Genomic DNA, 20,437 nt, shown 5'->3' with positions numbered 1-20,437 from the left:
TCGCCAGTACCCATGTAAAGCGGCGCATGCATTTGGAGTTCGTTTGCGGTGGCAGTAGGCTCTGGCATCCCCCTTCTCTCTCATAAATAAATAAATTAGTTAATTAAAAAATTTAAATTTATTTGAGAGACACAGAGGCAGAGAGAGACAGACAGACAGAAAGAGAGCATGTGTGCAAGGGAGAATGAGCAAGCCAGGGCTTGCAGCCACTGCAAACGAACTCCAGACACCTGTGCCACCTTGTGCATCTGGCTTACATGGGTCCTGGAGAATCGAACCTACGTCCTTTGGCTTTACAGGCAAGTGCCTTAACCGCTAAGACATTTCTCCAGCCCAATAAATAATTTTTTAAAAAGAAAAGTGTACCCATGCTTTCCTCCCTTTCCAAGGCTCGAACCTACGCCCTCAGAGCCTACAAGGAAACTCCCGGGAGAGTGCGAGGGCCCAGCGCTCCCCAGGCCCCCAGGCCCCTCGTCTCCACGTGCGGCTGGCTCCTAGCGCTCCCCTCAGGCCGCGCTCTCCTCGGGCTGGCCTCCCGCCCTCCTCCCGCCCTCTCCAGTGCCAGCTTCCTATTGGCTGAAGGCTTCGTCCCTCAGCCCGCGGCCCGGCAGGCCCCCACCGCGCCGGAAATCCCGCCTTACGAGTGGGTTTCTATCCTTCTGATTGGTCCGGGATGTTGTCGGTCGGAGCGGCGGGGCCCGAGTCGGCGGCTGGGGGGCCCGGCGGTCGGTGAGCGACCCGGGCTGGCGGTGGTTTCCGGTTCCGCGGAGCTGGCTGGCGGGCGGGCGGGCGGCCCGGAGCGGCAGCGGCGGCGGCGCCTGGCGGACAATGCGGGCGGCGGGGCGGCGCTGAGCGGCGGGAAACGCGGCCGGGGGCGGGGCGGCAGCCATGGACAATCAGGTGAGCGGCGCTTTGTGCGCTCATCCGGGACCCCCAGGGACCAGTGCGACCCAGAGGTAGCCCCCCCTCCCCCGGGACCAATGCCACTCAGAGCCCCTTGGGACCTCAATGCGACCTAGAGTTCCTCGAAGATCCCCATGCGATCTAGATACCTCCGGGTCCTCACCGCACCCGGTGGACCCCAGCCTGGCCCAGAGCCCCCTGAGGTGCCCCCTGGAACCCTAATGCACTTATAGTATGTTGGGGACACTAGTCTGGCCCAGAGCCTCCAGGGATGCCCTTTGGAATCCCAGCGCCACCCACAGCACCTGGGGACCCCAGGTTGGCCCAGTACCACGTACAACACCCAGAGACCCCCAGCCTGGCCCTGACGCCCCTAGGTTTACCCTTGGAACCCCAACGCTAGGGGACCCTAGCTTGATCCTTAGCCCCCTAGACTGTCCTGTGCCACTCACAGCACCCCAGGGATCCCAGCCTGGCTCAGTGCCTCCTGGGGCACTCGTTGGAGCCCAGTGCCTCTCATAACAGTCTGGGGATGCTGGGCCATCCCAGAGCCCCTTGAGGAGCCCCTCCGACCCCCAGTGGTTTCCACCTACCCCAAGCACCCTAGTTTGGAGCAGAAATCCCCTGTGGTGCTCCTTGGAACTCCATTGTCACACAGGGCGACCCTTACAAACCCAGTGCTACCCACAGCACTCTGGACATCCCTTGGAATCTCAGTGCTACCCAGCCCCCTGGGAACTCCAGCCTGGCCTTGGGCCTCATGCCCACAGACAGCTCTCAGGACTTCTAGCCTTACCCCCCACCCCCACCCCTTCTGGTCCCTGCACTGGCCAGCTTCTCTGGATCTAGGACCGTAGGAGGCTTCTGGTTCTGGGAATTCCTAGGTGCTTGCTCCCCTTCAGCCTCAGCTGGGGGTTTGAATCCCCCAGAATCCCACCCCCTCCTCATCCCTCTTCAGACCCAGGGCGTGAGGGGATTCTTGCCCCCATTCTCTCCTAGACGAGAACCTCAGGCAGTTTGTTCTCTGACCTGATATCCCTAAACCCTTCAGACCCCTGTCATATTATTTGGCCCAGGACAGCTTTGCACTTGAGACTGGTTTACGTGCCCCCGTTTTAAAATGTGAATCCAGGTCCAGGTCTCTTGCCCAAGTCTGGTTGTATACATTCCTCAAAGCCTGAGGCTCCCTCCTTATATTTGGGGTCTCCCACTCTATTACATCTCCCCCTCTTCATTTTCTGGTCCTTCCCCAGCATCTCAATCTGAATCCCAGGTGTTCTCCCAGGAAACCACCAGTGCCAGTCCTGTTGGTTCTGGTAACCCTGAGGCCTTTCGGAGTTCCCAGAGCCAGTGTCACCAGCTCTGGATGTAAACTGCTGCTTCCCTACCTCCACCCAATGCCATGGCCATCCCCGAACTTGGTCGCGCCTTCCCCTGCTGCCCTGACTTTGAGGGGCACAGGGCCAGGAAAGGCGTGGGGCTGTGGGGGTGGCATTTGATGTCTTTGCCTTTAGCGAGGGCAGGTTGGGGCGTCCCTGACTGCTGGCGCCGAGGAGGCGGCTCTGTCTGGTAGGGCTCTGTGTGGTTTTAGGGGCAGGGGACTGTCTTCCTGACTGCCCCATTATCTGTGGTCCAGGATCTTTGGAGCAGGATCTGTGGTCCAGGATCTTTGGAGAGATGGCCCTGTCCCCACTCCTGAGTCCCCAGAGGTTGTAGGCTCTTCCTTTGTTATGTGCTAGGCATTGGAGATCTGGAGAGAAGTGACATTCCTGGTCTGTGACAGGGAGGGGAAGGTCCTGCTCAGGTAGAGCAGCTGGCTCTCCTGCAGTGCTCCGTTGCACCTGTGACTTGTAAGTTTCAGCCAGGTAGCATAGAGAGTTCAAGTCTTGGCCATGTGCTGGGTGACCACCACGACTGTGCCCTCAGCCACTGTAGGGCACACACCAGACAAGTCCTACTGGCTGCACTGTGTCTGTACAAAAGTCTTTGAGAGTGAGATAAGTCCCCTAGGAAGGGATGCCCACCCCAAGTCAGTCTCTTCCCTGGCCACACTGCCCTGCAGACTGGAAGAGACCTAGCAGTTCTGTCCTTTGCTGCCAGAGCAAGACCTCCAGGGGGCTGGGGGAATGGTGTCATTTGCCAAGTATGCAGGTTCCCCTGAGTGTCCCAGAGCAACTCTGCACACCCAGAAAACTCCGGGTCTTGGCCTGCTGGAGTAAAAACCTTGGCTCTCTTTCTCGCTGGACCAGCCTCGGAACTGTGAGGTTGTTAGTCTGGCTTCCAGCTTCTCTCAGTGGCAAGAAAAGTGACTGTCTGCCTGCTGGTGTTGCCTAGGGCTGGTGTCTGTGGTATCGTATGAGAGCTTTCGGGGGTCCATCTGGCAGGAATAAGGTGTCTCCAAGGCTGGAAAGGTGGGGAAGGGGCTGAGCTCACTGGGGACTGGGTGACCCAACACACTGGGAAGTGTTGTCAGTATCTGACAGTCCCTCTCCCTGAAAAAGACCAGGTATCCCCCATCCAGAGGACAAGGCCTGGCCTCTGCCGTGGGGCAGTGTCGCCCTAGACAGTGCAATTGGACTGCGAACTGTCCAGCACCTGCTTCGCTGTGATGCTTTTCTGGGGGGAAGGTTTGGCTCTGTCCCTGCCCAGGGGCTCAGGGCTGGGTTGGGATCTTGCCTCTTTTCTTTTTCCCAAAGCTTCTGTTGAAAAGTCCAGAATTACCTAAACTGTTAGCCTAAGTGGCCCCTGCTCGCAGCCATGGCCCTCCTGCTGCTAAGGCTCTGTCCTAAATCCGCCTTAGTGTAAAACGGGATGCTGGGGACCCGTGCTGGCAGCCTCCCCGCCCTACCCACTCCGCTCTCTACTGCACTCCTTCCACTGCTCCAGCCAGCTGACCAGGTGACGGGGGTCTGGCTTCAGGTGTGGACACTAAAAATCTGTGGTGGCTTCCTTTGCTTCTAAGAGACACCTGCTTCATGATCCCCATATTGGGCACCTCATACATAACTGTCTCACACCTGTCCTGACTGACAGTCTCAGTAGCAGGCATGTCCACAGGGTCTGACACCTGTCCTTCCAGAGTGTTTCATTGAGCTCTCTCAGTGTGCACCTTTGCTCTGGCTTGTTGGTGGGGCTGGAAGAGGATAAGGCATGGGGGTTGGCTCCCTTCCCCGCTGTGGACAGTGGTTGCAGGGCAGGGCCCTGGGCAGCTGCCATAGCATCACTGGCTCGTCCTCTGTTTTGAGCAGGCAGTCCTCTGCTTGGGAGGATCATGGTGAGGTGCCATCAGAGCCCCCCCCCCCCTTTTTTTAACCATCCAAGTCTGTAGTTGCTCCCAAGAGCCTCCAGCTGCAGCTGGGAGAGGAGAGAAAGTGTCACAGGGCGTCATTAGTCTGGTCTGGTTTGCTAGTGTTCACTGGGGATAGACCTCATTACCTTTCCCACCGGTTGTGCTGGGGCCACCCTGTAGTCCCACTGGACCTGCACATTTGGCAGACCTGGCACTTTCTCCTCCTATGCATCCCTGGGAGTTCTGTTCAGGAGCCAGTCGTCAGGTGTAATTAGACCCCAAGGTAGAGGTGATGTGGGAGTTTCCAGAGGAAAGGACATTTCTCAGGAAGAATTCCACCAGGAAGTTGGGGAATCTTGAGGTAAACTGGCAACTAACATCCTGCCTTATGAGCAAGTGCTCATAGCAGGGTTCAAGGGGATGGAAGGCTAGGTGATGATGGTGATGGGTGGATGGATGTGTGGTGGATGGGTAGGGATGTGTGGGTGGTGGGTATGTAAATGGATGGATGGATGTGTGGTGGATGGGTAGGGATTGTGGGTGGTGGGTATGTAAATGGATGGATGGATGTGTGGTGGATGGGTAGGGATTGTGGGTGGTGGGTATGTAAATGGATGGATGGATGTGTGGTGGATGGGTAGGGATTGTGGGTGGTGGGTATGTAAATGGATGGATGGATGTGTGGTGGATGGGTAGGGATGTGTGGGTGGTGGGTATGTAAATGGATGGATGGATGTGTGGTGGATGGGTAGGGATTGTGGGTGGTGGGTATGTAAATGGATGGATGGATGTGTGGTGGATGGGTAGGGATGTGTGGGTGGTGGGTATGTAAATGGATGGATGGATGTGTGGTGGATGGGTAGGGATTGTGGGTGGTGGGTATGTAAATGGATGGATGGATGTGTGGTGGATGGGTAGGGATTGTGGGTGGTGGGTATGTAAATGGATGGATGGATGTGTGGTGGATGGGTAGGGATTGTGGGTGGTGGGTATGTAAATGGATGGATGGATGTGTGGTGGATGGGTAGGGATTGTGGGTGGTGGGTATGTAAATGGATGGATGGATGTGTGGTGGATGGGTAGGGATTGTGGGTGGTGGGTATGTAAATGGATGGATGGATGTGTGGTGGATGGGTAGGGATTGTGGGTGGTGGGTATGTAAATGGATGGATGGATGTGTGGTGGATGGGTAGGGATTGTGGGTGGTGGGTATGTAAATGGATGGATGGATGTGTGGTGGATGGGTAGGGATTGTGGGTGGTGGGTATGTAAATGGATGGATGGATGTGTGGTGGATGGGTAGGGATTGTGGGTGGTGGGTATGTAAATGGATGGATGGATGTGTGGTGGATGGGTAGGGATTGTGGGTGGGGGGTATGTAAATGGATGGATGGATGTGTGGTGGATGGGTAGGGATTGTGGGTGGTGGGTATGTAAATGGATGGATGGATGTGTGGTGGATGGGTAGGGATGTGTGGGTGGTGGGTATGTAAATGGATGGATGGATGTGTGGTGGATGGGTAGGGATGTGTGGGTGGTGGGTATGTAAATGGATGGATGGATGTGTGGTGGATGGGTAGGGATTGTGGGTGGTGGGTATGTAAATGAATGGATGGATGTGTGGTGGATGGGTAGGGATTGTGGGTGGTGGGTATGTAAATGGATGGATGGATGTGTGGTGGATGGGTAGGGATTGTGGGTGGTGGGTATGTAAATGGATGGATGGATGTGTGGTGGATGGGTAGGGGATTGTGGGTGGTGGGTATGTAAATGGATGGATGGATGTGTGGTGGATGGGTAGGAATTGTGGGTGGTGGGTATGTAAATGAATGGATGGATGTGTGGTGGATGGGTAGGGATTGTGGGTGGTGGGTATGTAAATGGATGGATGGATGTGTGGTGGATGGGTAGGAATTGTGGGTGGTGGGTATGTAAATGGATGGATGGATGTGTGGTGGATGGGTAGGGATTGTGGGTGGTGGGTATGTAAATGGATGGATGGATGTGTGGTGGATGGGTAGGGATTGTGGGTGGTGGGTATGTAAATGGATGGATGGATGTGTGGTGGATGGGTAGGGATTGTGGGTGGTGGGTATGTAAATGGATGGATGGATGTGTGGTGGATGGGTAGGGATTGTGGGTGGTGGGTATGTAAATGGATGGATGGATGTGTGGTGGATGGGTAGGGATTGTGGGTGGTGGGTATGTAAATGGATGGATGGATGTGTGGTGGATGGGTAGGGATTGTGGGTGGTGGGTGTGTAAATGGATGGATGGATGTGTGATGGATAGGTAAGGGATTGTGCGTGGTGGGTGTGTAGATGGATGGATGTGTGGATGGATGGGTAGGGGATATGTGAGTGGTGGGTGTGTAGATGGATAGATGGATGTGTGGATGGATGGATGAATGGGTAGAGGATGTGTGGGTGGTGGGTGTGTAGATGGCTGGGTAGGAGATCGTAGGTGGCTGGGTGGATTGATGTGTGGATTGATGCATGGATTTAGACTCATAGAACTGTGCAGTGGGGCTATGACCATACCCAGAGAGAGGGTCCTTTTCAGGGGAAGGGCCTGTGCTGTGTCCTGTGTCGTATCCTGTGGTGTCTATTGTCTTGCTGTGTTTAGGCTTCTGCCTTTGAGTGTCCTCTGCCAGCTAGGCTGGCAACCTGCAGCTTACCTGCTCCCAGGAGGCCCTTAGAGGTCTTGGGCTATCCCGTCTGTCCTAGTTCTACTTTCCCAGGGGTCTGCTCCCCTCTCTGCTCGGGGCCTTTGTTGAAGAGTGGGTAGCAGGATGGTTTGCAGACATGTGGGAACTCAGAGTCCCTTGCAGCCTCCTACTCTGCAGAGTGATGTCTAAGCAGCAAGTGGTCTTGGAACCTGGGAGAACCTTACTAGGCTTGAGGCCACCATGGGAATGTGGGGTAACAGCTCCTGCATTTGTTCTGCGAGGGCCCCCACTTCACCTGAGTGCCACCCAGGGACCACTCTTGGAGAGACAGTAATGGCTTTGTTTCAGTGTGCTTCTGTTGGTCTTGGGAGGATTCAGGCAGCCGTAGAGGAAGGAGGACATTACCTTGCTATGACAGCAGACCCTGTGTTGTCCCTCCATCATTGCTTCTCAGAAGATTCCAACACAGACAGGGTACATGGTCAGGCAGGGAACCTGGACTCTGCTGGCTGATCCCTTGGCCAGGGGTGTTACTGCCAAAGTTGGCACCAGCCCCTGGGGCTTGGATGTCTCTGGGTGGTGGTTTGGGCACAGCCTGCCCCTGTGGAGATTACTGCTGCCTCGCCTCGGAACCTTCCTGTTTACTTTGGCCAGGCTGGGCTGCTTTGGCGCCTGCCTTCTCCAGCTCCCTTCTTTCGCAATCGCTGCTCTGCCTTCACTTGTGTGTCGTGCTGTAGGAGCTCTGTGTCATCAAGAAATGCCCGGAAGGCAGCCCAGGCCTGAGCAGCTGGACTGCCACTAATGGCTCGTGACTGAGAAGAAACTCTGGTGTAGTGTCCTTGTCACTCTGTTTATGCAGCACCTGAGACCCTCCCAGCCATTCAAGAATTGTTTTCCTCTACATGAGCAGGTTGGACAAACTTGCCTATGGATGTGCCAGCTCCAGCCAGTTGGGAATACTGTGAATATTGACTATTCTTTATATGCAGTCCTATTCACATAGACACTTGTCCGTTAGAGTTCACCCACATGGGCGGTCCTCTGGTCTGGCTCCTTTTTGCTTTGGTTTGCTGTTTTGAGCCAGGCTCTAGCTATGTAGCCCAGGCTGACCTCAAACTTAGAATTTGAAGGGCTGGTATGACAGGTGGCCACTGCTGTGCCCAGCTTTGTCAGGCCACCTTTCCTGAATACCCCTTCAATGAGTGGCAGCCTTCTACCTGCTCCCTTGACCTGCCACCCTCAGTCCCAGTGGGCCTCCCCTTTAGAAAGGCCTCTGTGTTCTCTGAAGCCTCTCCTTCTGCTTGCCTCCTAGAGGGCTGCTGGCCACCTCGCCTCACTGAAGTCCCTTGATGGCTTCTTTCAGACACCCTAGATTGTCAACACTGTCTCCTTGTGACTATCACCCACTCTACTCCACTCTGTTACCACACCTGCTGCTCAGTTCATATGTTTCCAGTGTCCCCTGCCTGTCCCTGCACTCTTCTCAGTGCCTAGAGAGACCATTGTCACGAGCAGGGGAGCTACCTCTGCCTCTTCTTCCTCCTCCTCCCTTCTTCCCTCCCTCCTTTCCTCCCTTCTTCCCTCTTTCCCTCCTTCCCTTCTTCCCTTCTTTCCTCCCTCCTTCCCTTCTTCCCTCCCTCCCTTCTTTCTTCCTTCGTTCCTTCTTTCCTCTTCCTTCTTCTTTTTTTTTTTTTCCAAAATAAGGTCTCATTCTAGCCCAGGCTGACCTGAAATTCACTATGTTGTCTCAGGGTGGTCTCACATTCACAGTGATCCTCCTACCTCTGCCTCTTAAGTGCTAGGGATTACAGATATGCATTACCATGCCTGACTACTATTCTTTCTTTAATTTTTTTTATTGACAACTTCCATAATTACAATAAATCATGATAATTCCCTCCTCCCTCACTTTTCCTTTCACAACTCCACTCTCCATCATATCTCCTCCCCCTCTCATTCAGGTTTTTTTGTTTTTTTGTTTGTTTGTTGTTTTGTTTTGTTTTGTTTTGTTTTGTTTTGTTTTGTTTTGTTTTGTTTTGTTTTGTGGTAGGGTCTCACTCTAGCACAGGCTGACCTGGAATTTACTCTGTATTCTCAGGTTGGCCTTGAACTCATGGCAATCCTTCTACCTTAAAGGTGTGCGCCACCATGCCCGGCTTCATTCAGTCTTCTTTTCCTCCTATTGTGAGGTCTTGTGTAGATAGTACCAGGCACTGCAAGGTCATGAATATCAAGGCCATTTTGTGCCTGGAGGAGCACATTGTAAGGAGTCCTGTCCTTCCTTTGTCTCTTACATTTTTCATACCACCTCTTCTGCAATGGACCCTGAGCCTTGGAAGGTGTGATAGGGATATTTCAGTATTGGTCCTTCCTCTGTCACTTCTCAGCACTATGGTGCCTTTTGAATCATCTCAGAGGTCACTGCCATCTGAAAAGAGAAGTTTCTAACCAAAAGTAAGAGTAGCATTAATATATGGGTATGAACATTAAGAGAAGTGCTTCCTGGACAGTTTGGTGAGCATAATATATGCATGTAGCTAGACCCCAGCAGGTGTCACACCCCTAGGGCTTATGACCTCCCCTGTCATAGGTTTTCAGTGTCAGGCATGTATTTCCTTCATGAAGTGGGCCTCTAGTTCAATTAGAGAGTGTTTGGTTTTCCCCATAACAGACATGCCACTATTGTACCTGTTGGCTCATTTGGTCTGGGTGGTCAAACTTTAGATTTGCAGTGTCCATTCTTGTTTATCTCCACTGATGACTTCTCTCTCTGATAAAGTTGTATGCAGTATAGCCTTTTCCAGCTTTCTGTCAGCTGGTTTACAGGGAAGAGGTTTACAGGGAAGAGGTTTTCAGCTCCATCAGGATTCTTAGTGACCTTACAGCCCAAGAATGTGGCATCTTCAGCAGTAGGGTCTTACCATCTATTCTTGGTGGGAAACCAAGAGCCTTAGCAATGGCCTTTAATGTTTTGGAGGCACCAGGGACTTCCCTGGCCAACCCACTGGAAGGTATTCCATCCCTGGCACTGAAATTTTTCTAATAACAATCTATGGCTTCTGGGTGTGCCATTGTCCAAAAAAGTAGGTTTCTATATAGCTTATTCATATCCTATTAGATTTTGATTAACCCTCTCCCATACTTCCTTTACTCATTCTCTTCCCCTGACATCACTTAAGCCATTCCACCCCCAGTAATCTGTTCATCTACTTACATATATAGAATTCCCTGTCCTCCCTCCTTTATATATAGCCCCTTTCTAGCTTACTGGCCACTACTACCAAGTTTTTTTCCAACTCACATACAAGTCTAAACATTGGTAGCTTGGATCCACATATGAGAGAGAACATGCAGCACTTGGCTTTCTGGGCCTGGGTTACCTCACTTAGTATAATCCTTTCCAGATCCACCCATTTCCCTGCAAATTTCAAGTTTCTTTATTGCCAAATAGAACTCTATTATATAAATGTACCACATCTTCATTATCCATTCATCAGTTGAGGAACATCTAGGCTTGTTCCATTTCCTAGCTGTTGTGTATAGAGCAGCGATAAACATGAGCAAGTGTCTGTAAGGTGAGAAGCATCCTTAGGATATATGCCTACGAGTGCTGTAGCTGGGTCATATGGTGAATCTATTTTTAGCTGTCTCAGGAACCTCCACACTGAATTCCACAATGGCTGTACCAGTTTACGTTCCTACCAACAGTGTAGAAAGGTTCCTCATTTTCTGCATCCTCGCCAGCATTCATTGTCATTTGTTTTCTTTCTTTTTTTATATATTTCTTTTTTTCTCAATTTTTATTAACATTTTCCATAATTATAAAAAGTATCCCATGGTAATACCCTCGCCCCCCCTTTCCCCTTTGAAATTCCATTCTCCATCATATCCCCTTCCCCATCTCAATCAGTCTCTCTTTTATTTTGATGTCATGATCTTTTCCTCTTCTTATAGAGCTGGTTTTGTCTTCAAATACTCCTTTAACCTGCTTTTGTCATGGAATGTCTTTATTTCTCCATCTATTTGAATGGATAACTTTGCAGGATAAAGTAACCTTGGTTGACAGTTGTTATCTTTCAGAACTTGGAATATATCACTCCAAGCCCTTCTGGCTTTAAAAGTTTGTGTTGAATAATCTGCTGTAATCCTGATGAGCTTGCTTTTGTAGGTAACTTGATTTTTCTCTCTAACTGCTTTCAATAATTTTTCTTTGGTTTGTGTGTTTGGAAGTTTGATTATAATATGGCGAGGGGAGGTTCTTTCTGGGTTTTGTCTGGCTGGGGTTCTAAAGGCTTCCTGTATCTGTATTGGCACCTCTTTCCCAAATTGGGGGAAATTTTCCTCTATGATTTTGTTGAAGATGCCTACTATGCCTCTGGAGTGGAGTTCTCCTTCTACTATGCCCTGAATTCTTATATTGGATCTTTTCATAGTGTCCCGAATATCTTGAAATTCCCACTCATACTTTTCTATAAGTTTGTCTTTCTCTTTGTTGGACTGCGTTAGGTCTGCCACCTGGTCTTCTAGCTTAGATATTCTGTCCTCTCCCTCATCCATCCTACTGGTGAGATTTTCTACAGAGTTTTTTATTTCATTAACTGTGTTCTTCATTGCTAGTAATTCTGACTGGTTTTTCTTTATTATTTCTATTTCCCTATTTATGTCTTGTATTGCCTTCTTTATTTCATTAAATTGGTGTCCTGCCTCTTCTTTGATTCCTTTGATTTCCTCTTTGATTTCCTCTTTGATTTCTTCCTTGATTGTTTTCATGTGTTCTTTGACCTCTTGGAACATATTTATAATTATTCTTTTGAACTCTTTCTCAGGCATTTCCTCTAACTCTTTCTCTCTGGAGGACATTTCTGATGCATTAATACTTTTAGGTGGATTTATATCATCTTGCTTTTTAGTGTTTCTTGTGTTATAATGTATATATTTTTGCATCTTGGATTAAGTTTATGCTTGGATTTTCTAGCTAGCTGTGTATTCTTAGCTGTATCAATTGATTTGATGTAATATATTTTCAGGGTAGGACCTTAAGGTATTAGGTGCGGCTCTTAAGACTCTCAGAGTATCTACAAAGATGTTCTTAGGGGTTGAGATTCCCTGCTATAGGAGTATTCAAGCAGGCTGAGTGGAATAAAATACAGGTAGATTCTAAAATTTAACTAAACACTGTACACGTTCAATCAAAAACAGCCCCGAGTATGTATGCAAGAGTAGTTATTATAATGACCAGATCGTCTATCAACAAAGAGGTTTAGATTTCTGGTCTGTTGAGGGATCCAAGTCAGCTTGTGACCAGTGAGACCCTTCCCTGGTGCAATCCCAGTTACCTTGGGTGATTTTGGTCTCAGTCAAGTTGCTGCCTGGGTCGTCGGGCTGCTGTTCTGATTTCTGGAGCTGGGCACTTGCTTTTCCTACGGGGCAAACCGAGCCGCTGCTGCTGCCTCCGCTGCTCCTATAGCTGCCACCACCACTGCTGAAGCTGCCGCCCGTGACCACCGCCGCTGCTCCCCCCCTGCTGCGGGATCTGCCGCCGCTGCCGCTCCTGGGTCCGCTGCTGCTGGGGCCGCTGGTACCAGTGCTGGAGCCGCTGAAGTTGCTGCCGAACTCTGCTCCTGCTTGGGTCCCGCTGTCAGCCCAAGTTGGCGTGGCCGGGTCCCGGGCCGCTGCTGTGTTCGTTGGAGCTGGGCTCAGGTGGTGGGGGAGGGGAGGGAGCCGCGGCTTCTCTGGTTGTCTCGCTGCTCCACGTGTTCAAACTCGCGGTCTTCTCCTCCCCTGCTTGCTGCTGCTCTCCCCTCACGTTTCCTGAGTTGCTGAGAGCGTGGTGTGAGGGGAAAATCCCGCACCTGGCTTTTCCTGCGGCTCAAGCTGGTCTGGCGGTTTTCTGCTGCGCCGCGGCTGCGGCGTTTGGCCGAGCTGCCTGAGCCGCTGGAGCCGCTTATCCCGCCTGTGCGGGCTCTGGCTGCTCTATAACTCTTCTACTTCTCCTCTGCCGCCTCAATTTCCTATACACCTCACTTTTTAGTAAAAACGTGTATTTTGCTGCGTTTTTTTGGTCTTTTTCCCCCCTAGGCTGCTTTGGCGTGGTACCTACGCCGCCATCTTAACCGGAAGTCTTTTCCTCTTCTTATGATGGTCTTGTGTAGGTAGTGTCAGGCACTATGAGGTCATGGATATCCAGGCCATTTTATTTCTGGAGGGAGCACATTGTAAGGAGTCCTACCCTTCCTTTGGCTCTTACATTCTTTCTGCCACCTGTTCTGCATTAGACCCTGGGCCCTGGAAGGTGTGATCGAGATATTACTCAGTACTCCAGTCACTTCTTTCCAGCACTATGATACCTTTTGAGTCTTTCAAAGGTCACTGCCATCTGAAAAGAGAAGATTCTCTACCCAAAGTGCGAGTAGCATTAATATAAGGGTATAAATATTAAGAGAAGTGCTTACTGGGCAGTTTGATAAGCATAGTATATATATATTTTCCAGACATCAGCAGATGTTATCATTTGTTTTCTTGATGATAGCCATTTTGATAGGAATGAGATGGAATCTCAAAGTGGTTTTAATTTGCATTTTCCTGATGGCTAAGGATGTAGAACATTTTTAAAATGTTTATAGACAATCTATATTTCTTCTTTTGAGAACTCTATTTAGTTCCATAGCCCATTTTTAATGTTTGATTTCTTATTATTTAGGTTTTTGAGTTCTTTGTATATCCTGGGTATTAATCCTCTGTCAGGTATATTGCTGGCAAAGATTTTCTCCCATTTTGTAGGTTGCCTCTTTGCTCTACTCACAGTTTCCTTTGCTGTAATTCCTTTGTAATTTCATTAGTTCCCAGTGGTTGATTAATGCTTTTATTTCCCGAGCAACTGAGTTATATTCAGAAAGCAATTGCCTATGCCAGTATGTTGAAGGGTTTCCTGTATTTTTTCCTGTAGCAGATTCAGTTTCAGGTCTGATATTAATTTAAGGTCTTTGATCCATTTGGACTTAATTACTTTTTTTTTTCTTTTTGAGACAGGCTCTCACTCTAGCCCAGGCTGACCTGGAACTCAGTGTTCCTCCTTTCTCAGCCTTCTGAGTGCTGAGACTAAAGGCATGTGCCACCATGCCCACCCTGCATCGTTTGTGAAATTAACTTTTTCTTATATATACGGGTGTATGGTATGCATGTGTGTGTGGGTACACATGCATGAAGCCCACGGATGTGTGTGTAATGTAGAGACTTAGAGCTTATGTTTTCAGCAAGCCCCAGGGACCCCCTATCTGCACCTGCCCAGGGCTGGGATTACAGGAGTGTACCACCACACCTGGCATGTTCCATGGGTACTAGAATCTAAACTCAGGTCTTCATGCTTGCACAACAAGTACTTTACATACTGAGCCATCTCCTTCCCCCCCCCCTCTCTCTCTCTCTCTCTCCGTCTCTTGCTTTCTCTAAAAATAAAAAAATAAAACATTTAGCCAGTTGTGGTGGCACACGCCTTTAAACCCAGCAATTGGGAGGCAGAGGTAGGAGATGGCTGTGAGTTTGAGGCCACCCTGAGACTACATAGTGGAAGCCAGGACAGCTTGGGCTAGAGTGAGACCCTGCCTCGAAAAACAAAATAAAGCAAAAAAATAAATAAATAAAAATAAACAGTGACCTTGGGATGACTCAGGAGGCACTATGGTGCTGAGAAGAAGTGACAGAGTAGTGCTCAGCACTGAAATATCTCAATCACACATTCCAAGGCTCAGGTCCATTGCAGAAGAGGTGGCAGAAAGAATTAAGAGCCAAAGGAAGTGTAGGATTCCTTAATAACGTACTCCTCCAGACACAAAATGGTTTGGATATCCATGACCTCACAGTGCCTGACACTACCTACACAAGACCATCATAATAGGAAGAAAAGATGATGACATCAAGATAAAAGAGAAACTGATTGAAAGGGAGAGAGGATATGATGGAGAGTGGAGTTTCAAAGGGGAAAGTGGGGGGAGGGAGAGAATTACCATGGGATATTGTTTACAATTATGAAACTTGTCAATAAAAATTATTTTAAAAAATAAAATAGAAATAAAAATAAAAAGGAAAAAATATATATGTAAAAAGGAAAATAAATAAATAAATAATTTAAAGTCACTAATGGAAATCATATCTCATACATGTGTTTTCTTTGCAGGGGCAGGGTCTCACTCTAGCCCAGGCTGGCCTTGAACTCATGACGATCCTCCTTCCTCATCCTTCTGAGTGCTGAAACTAAAGGCATGAGCCGTCATGCTCAGAGCCATGTGTTAGTTTTTTCCCCTCTCCTGTACACATGGTTTGAAAATTTGTCTTTTTTTTCTTTTTATTTACTTATTTATTTATATTGGTTTTTCGAGGTAGGGTCTCACTCTGGCCCAGGCTGACCTGAAATTCACAACGTAGTCTTCAGGGTGGCCTCGAACTTACGGCAATTCTCCTACCTCTGCCTTCTGAGTGTTGGGATTAAAGGCATTTGCCACCACGCCCGGCCTAAATTTGTCTTTTTTAAAAAGTATTTAGAGCCAGGCATGGTGGCACACGAGTTCGAGGCCACCCTGAAGACTACATTGTGAATTTCAAGTCAGCCTGGGCCAGAGTGAGACCCTACCTCGAGGTAGGGTCTCACTCTAGTTCAGGCTGACCTGGAATTCACTATATAGTCTTAGGGTGGCTTCAAACTCACTGCCATCCTCCTACCTCTGCTTCCCAAGTGCTGGGATTAAAGGCGTGTGCTGCCACGCCAGCCAGGTTCAATTCCTAAACTGCTCACATAAGCCAGATTCAAACACTGGTGCAAGTGGTGTTTGCAGTGAACTGGCAAGAGGCCCTGGTGCATGCCTTCCACATGTGCAAGCAAATAAGTTTTATAAGGACTGATTATCAGGCCTGGAGAGATGGCTCAGCAGTCAAGGCACTTGCCTGCAAAGTCTAAGGACCCAAGTTTGATTCCCCAGTACCCATGTAAAGTTGATTCACAAGGTGGTGCATGTGTCTGGAGTTAGTTTGTAGTGGCTGGAGACCCTGGCGTGCCCATTCTCTCTCCCTATTTATCTCTCTCTCTCTCATAAGTAAATAAATAATTATTATTAAAAGACTGATCATCAACTTTATATTTAAAAGTTGCCTTTGATCTTGGAGTTAGGGACAATAGAATTCTGCCATGCAGAGAAAGGGTACCCTGACTATGGGCTTGGAAAGGAAGCAGCCAGTCAAAATAGACATCCTGGTATGTTTGGGGGCTGACCAGTCATTTAGTTTTGGGTTATGTGTCAGCCTCTGTGCACATGTAAGCACATATGATAGACAGGAGGTGCCCCTCAAAGCCTGGAGCTGATCTGTGAGCTGCCAGAAGTGTGACGCTTGAACACAGATGAGGGCCCTTAAGCATGGGGAAGACAGAGGAGTGCTTCTGAGCTGGGGCCTCCTGAGAGGGCGGCAGGCCTGGATCAGGGCCAATCAAGTACAGGTGAGCGTGACCAGGTGCCAGGGGTCGGGACAGAGGCACACAAGGGACTGCCCAGTCAGGTGCCAGAGAGGGAAGGCTGGGAGGTGCAGGTGGGCTCCAGGACCAGAGAGTGGCTCTATTGGCACAGTCCCAGCTGCGGCTTATCAGGCACTTAGCAGCCAGCTTCCCTGGCGCTCAACTTCACTTTGTAACACTGTATTTAATACAAAGTGTCAGTCCTGGGAGGGCTGGGTTTGGGGGTGGTGATGTGTGCTTGAGATCTGGCATTTGGGAAGCAGAGGAAGGAGGATGGAGAGTTTGAGGCCAGGCTGGGCTGCATAGTGTGACCCTATCTAAAGAAAAACGTCTGGGAGGACTTTACCAACCCGAGTGGTTGCTTATAGTTTGGTCCTTGTGGGAGATTTGGGCTTGCATAGATGCCGAGAGCCCTTTCAAGGCTGGTGTTGAGGGGAACTGGCCTGAGCTGCCCTGTATTTGGGGGTGCCAAATGCAATGTCAGAAACCTGCATGAAAGAAGGAGCCTGAATGTGGATGCTCCTACTCTGCCTACAACCTGTCACCAATGGGCTACATGCTTGTCCCTCTGGACTCATTGGTGACAACCCCTGTGCTATTAAAACTCAAAGCCTCTGTTTACTGAAAGCTCTTTGGGAGGGAGAAGAGCCCCTCAATATCAAGTGGAGGCAGCATGAGAAGAAAGCACTCCGATTGGCTGGAGAGGATAGGTGGCAGATGGTCAAGGGAGCCAACCTTGGGATGCCCAGTCTTGGGTGTGCTCCCAGCTAGCCCAGTGGCCCCCTGTTAATGTAGCTCTCTGAGTCTCAGTTTCTGCCTCTACAGCACAGCTGTTTATTCAGTGAGGTCTCGGAGTCAACGAGGCACCCCCCAGGAGCTATGCTTACCTTAGTTTAGGGGACAGGTGAGTAGCAGCTGGCAAGATTGTTTCCCTGACCATCCAGGGAAGGAACAGGGGCCTCAGAGGGCCTCAGGTGCCAGGGCTGATGGAGGACCATGGGAAGAGGTGGAGAGGTCTGGAGGAGCTTCAGCCCTGTGTGCACATGCTGGTGCCCTGGAAGCTCCTGGCTCCATCTGTACTCTCCTTCAGTGGCATCTACATAATGCAGCCAGTACTGAAGTCAGCTCATAGGGGCAGGCGCAGGACAGCTGTGGGCTCTGTGCTGACCCTGTCTGTCCCCTCTCCCCTGCAGTGCACCGTCCAGGTCAAGTTAGAGCTGGGACACCGTGCCCAACTGCGCAAGAAGCCCACTACGGAGGGATTTACCCATGACTGGATGGTGTTCGTCCGTGGCCCTGAACAATGTGATATTCAGCACTTCGTGGAGAAAGTGATCTTCTGGCTGCATGATAGCTTCCCCAAGCCCAGGCGTGGTGAGTGGCCCTGGCTCCTTCCCTACAGACATTCATCCCTGTCCTCCTTCCCTGATGGCTGTGATGGGCTGCACACCATTTTCCCATGCTCAGTGTGTACCCATGGGGATGGGGCTCAGAGCCAGCCTCCCAGATGTGGTCTGTCACCATGGCATGCATAGGCACTGGAACTACTACTGAGCTCTCAGGAGCCCATCCCAGGCCCATGTGTGATGAAGGGCACCATTTAAGTCTGCACATTGGAGAGGGCTGGAGAGATGGCTTAGTGGTTAAGGCATTTGCCTGCGAAGCCTAAGGACCTAGGTTCAATTTCTTAATACCCATGTAAGCCCTCTGCACAAAGTGGCACATGTGTCTGGAGTTCGTTTGCAGTGGCTAGAGGCCCTGGCGTGCCCATTCTCTCTCTTTCATTCTCCCCCTCTCTCAAATAAATAAAAATTAAAAAAAAAAAAAAGAATGCATATTGGGCTAGAAAGATGGTCAACAGTTACAGACACTTTGCTTGCAAAAGCCTGACAGCCTGGGTTCAGTTTCCCAGTACCCATGTCAAGCAGATGTACAAAGTGGCACATGCATCTGGAATTTGTTTGTAGTGGCAGGAGGCCCTGGTGTGCCTGTTCTTATTCTGTCTGTCTCTCCTTGCAAATAAATAAAAATATATTTACAAAAAGAATGCATATTGTTTGGGGTGGAAAGATGACCATCTTTTCTGGCACATGGTTCCTTTCAGGGGTCACACTTTCCTTAGGCTGTTGTTGCTTGAATGTACTCATGCCCCACTCACATCCCACTGCTAACATGGAGTGGCCTTCCTGGAGGGACATAGTCTGCTGGAGACCTTCATAATTGTCAGCGTGAATCTGGGCTTGGTGGTCTCACCATTGAGTCCTTAGGGGGTTGGGACAGGCATGTCACAGGGCCCAATGCATTTTCTTTCTTTTTTTCCGAGGTAGGGTCTCACAGTAGCTGACCTGGAATTCACACCATAGTCTCAGGATGGCCTCAAACTCACAGTGATCCTCCTACCTCTGCTTCTCAAGTGCTGGGATTAAAGGTGTGCACCACCAGCCCAGCTCCCAATGCATTTTCTTAATTTATTTTATTTTCACTTACTTATTTATTGGGAGGTGGGGAGAGAATGGGCATGCCAGGATCTCTAGCCATTGTAAATGAACTCCAGATGCATGTGCTACCATGTGCTTCAGGCTTACATGGGTCTTGGGAAATTGAACCTGGGTCCTTTGGCCTTGCAGGTAAGCACCTTAACTGCTAAGCTATCTCTCCAGCCCTCATTCATTTATTTTTGTGCTGTACTGGGAATGGAAGACAAGATTTCATACATGCAAGATAGGTGCTCTGCTGCCCACCACACCCCAGCCCTGCACTGTGGATTTTAGATGGGAATGCTGCAGCTTACTACATTCCCAACATCACTGGTTTCTAGGCTGTCACTCCACCGCTGACCACGCCCCCAGCCCTCACTGGATTCTAGGCTGTCACTCTACTACTGACCACACCCCCAGCCCTCACTGTGGGTTCTAGGCTGTCACTCTACCACTGACCACGCCCCAGCCCTCACTGTGGGTTCTAGGCTGTCACTCTACCTCTGACCACGCTCCCAGCCCTCACTGTGGGTTTTAGGCTGTCACTCTACCGCTGACCACGCCCCCAGCCCTCACTGTGGGTTTTAGGCTGTCACTCTACCTCTGACCACACCCCCAGCCCTCACTGTGGGTTCTAGGCTGTCACTACCTCTGACCATGCCCCCAGCCCTCACTGTGGATTCTAGGCTGTCACTCTACCACTGACCACACCCCCATCCCTCACTGTGGGTTCTAGGCTGTCACTCTTCTGCTGACCACGCCCCCATCCCTCACTGTAGGTTCTAGGCTGTTACTCTACTACTAACCATGCCTCTAGCTCCTGTGGGGTCTATGCAGTAAATGCATTTTATTTATTTATTTGCACATGTGTGTGTATGTGTCTGTTTGTGTGGGCATGCCTTGGTCACTTGTCACGATAAATGAATTCCTGTCTGGCTTTACATGGATGGCTGGAGAATTGAACCTGGGCCAGCCGGCTTTGCAAGCCAATGCCTTTAACCACGGAGCCATCTCCCCAGCCTCATAATATTTGTTGACTTGGTGTGTTGATAAGTACATGATAGCAGGGCCTCGCTTACTGAAGTGTGTCTGGTGAGCAGAACCACTGCTGATGGTACCACCTCAGCACAGTAGTTAACAGGCATGCAGCACATGGCTTGTAGTGACAGTTGTCACACAAGTAGAATCTTGTGCTCCCTGAAAAAAAGACTAGATAGAGATGTCTGTAACCCTAGCATTAGGGAGGCAGGAGAATCACCTCATCAGGCCAGCCTGCACTTTGATAACACCTTGTCAGGAAAAAAAAAACAAAAAACAAAGATGAAAGGTCCGGGGAGCTGGCTCAGTAGGTAAGGCACTCCCCATGTAAGCACGAGGACCTGAGTTGGATCCCTGGCACCCATGTAAAATCTGGGTGTCATTACACATACCTGTAAGCTAGCTCAGCAATGGGGACATGGAGACAGGAGAATCCCTGAGACTTGGTGGCTGCCTGGTCTAGGTGAATCCATAAACTCCAGGTTCAGTGAGAGACCCTCTCAAAAAAAAATAAAATAAAAAAAAGATGGAGGCCTGGAGGGATGACGTAGTGATTAAGGCAT

The 20,437-nt window shown here is 49.9% G+C and overlaps 1 protein-coding gene across 2 annotated transcripts in view; it reads left to right on the top strand.

Moving 5' to 3' along the window:
• Positions 1-818: 818 nt before the first annotated feature.
• Mllt1 (MLLT1 super elongation complex subunit) overlaps positions 819-20,437 on the top strand; it is a 73,205-nt gene continuing 53,586 nt past the window's right edge. For both annotated transcript variants that reach the window (XM_045135080.1, XM_004655000.2), the window contains exons 1-2: positions 819-900; positions 17,553-17,733. In XM_045135080.1, coding sequence (XP_044991015.1) covers positions 889-900; positions 17,553-17,733 — 193 coding nt within the window. In that variant the 5' untranslated portion in view covers positions 819-888. The remainder of the gene's footprint in view (positions 901-17,552; positions 17,734-20,437) is intronic.

Source organism: Jaculus jaculus, chromosome 15 (genome assembly GCF_020740685.1).
Source record: "Jaculus jaculus isolate mJacJac1 chromosome 15, mJacJac1.mat.Y.cur, whole genome shotgun sequence".
Taxonomy (NCBI): domain Eukaryota; kingdom Metazoa; phylum Chordata; class Mammalia; order Rodentia; family Dipodidae; genus Jaculus; species Jaculus jaculus.
The sequence above is the reverse complement of the archived record's forward strand: the minus strand, read 5'-3'. Positions and strand labels throughout refer to the sequence as shown.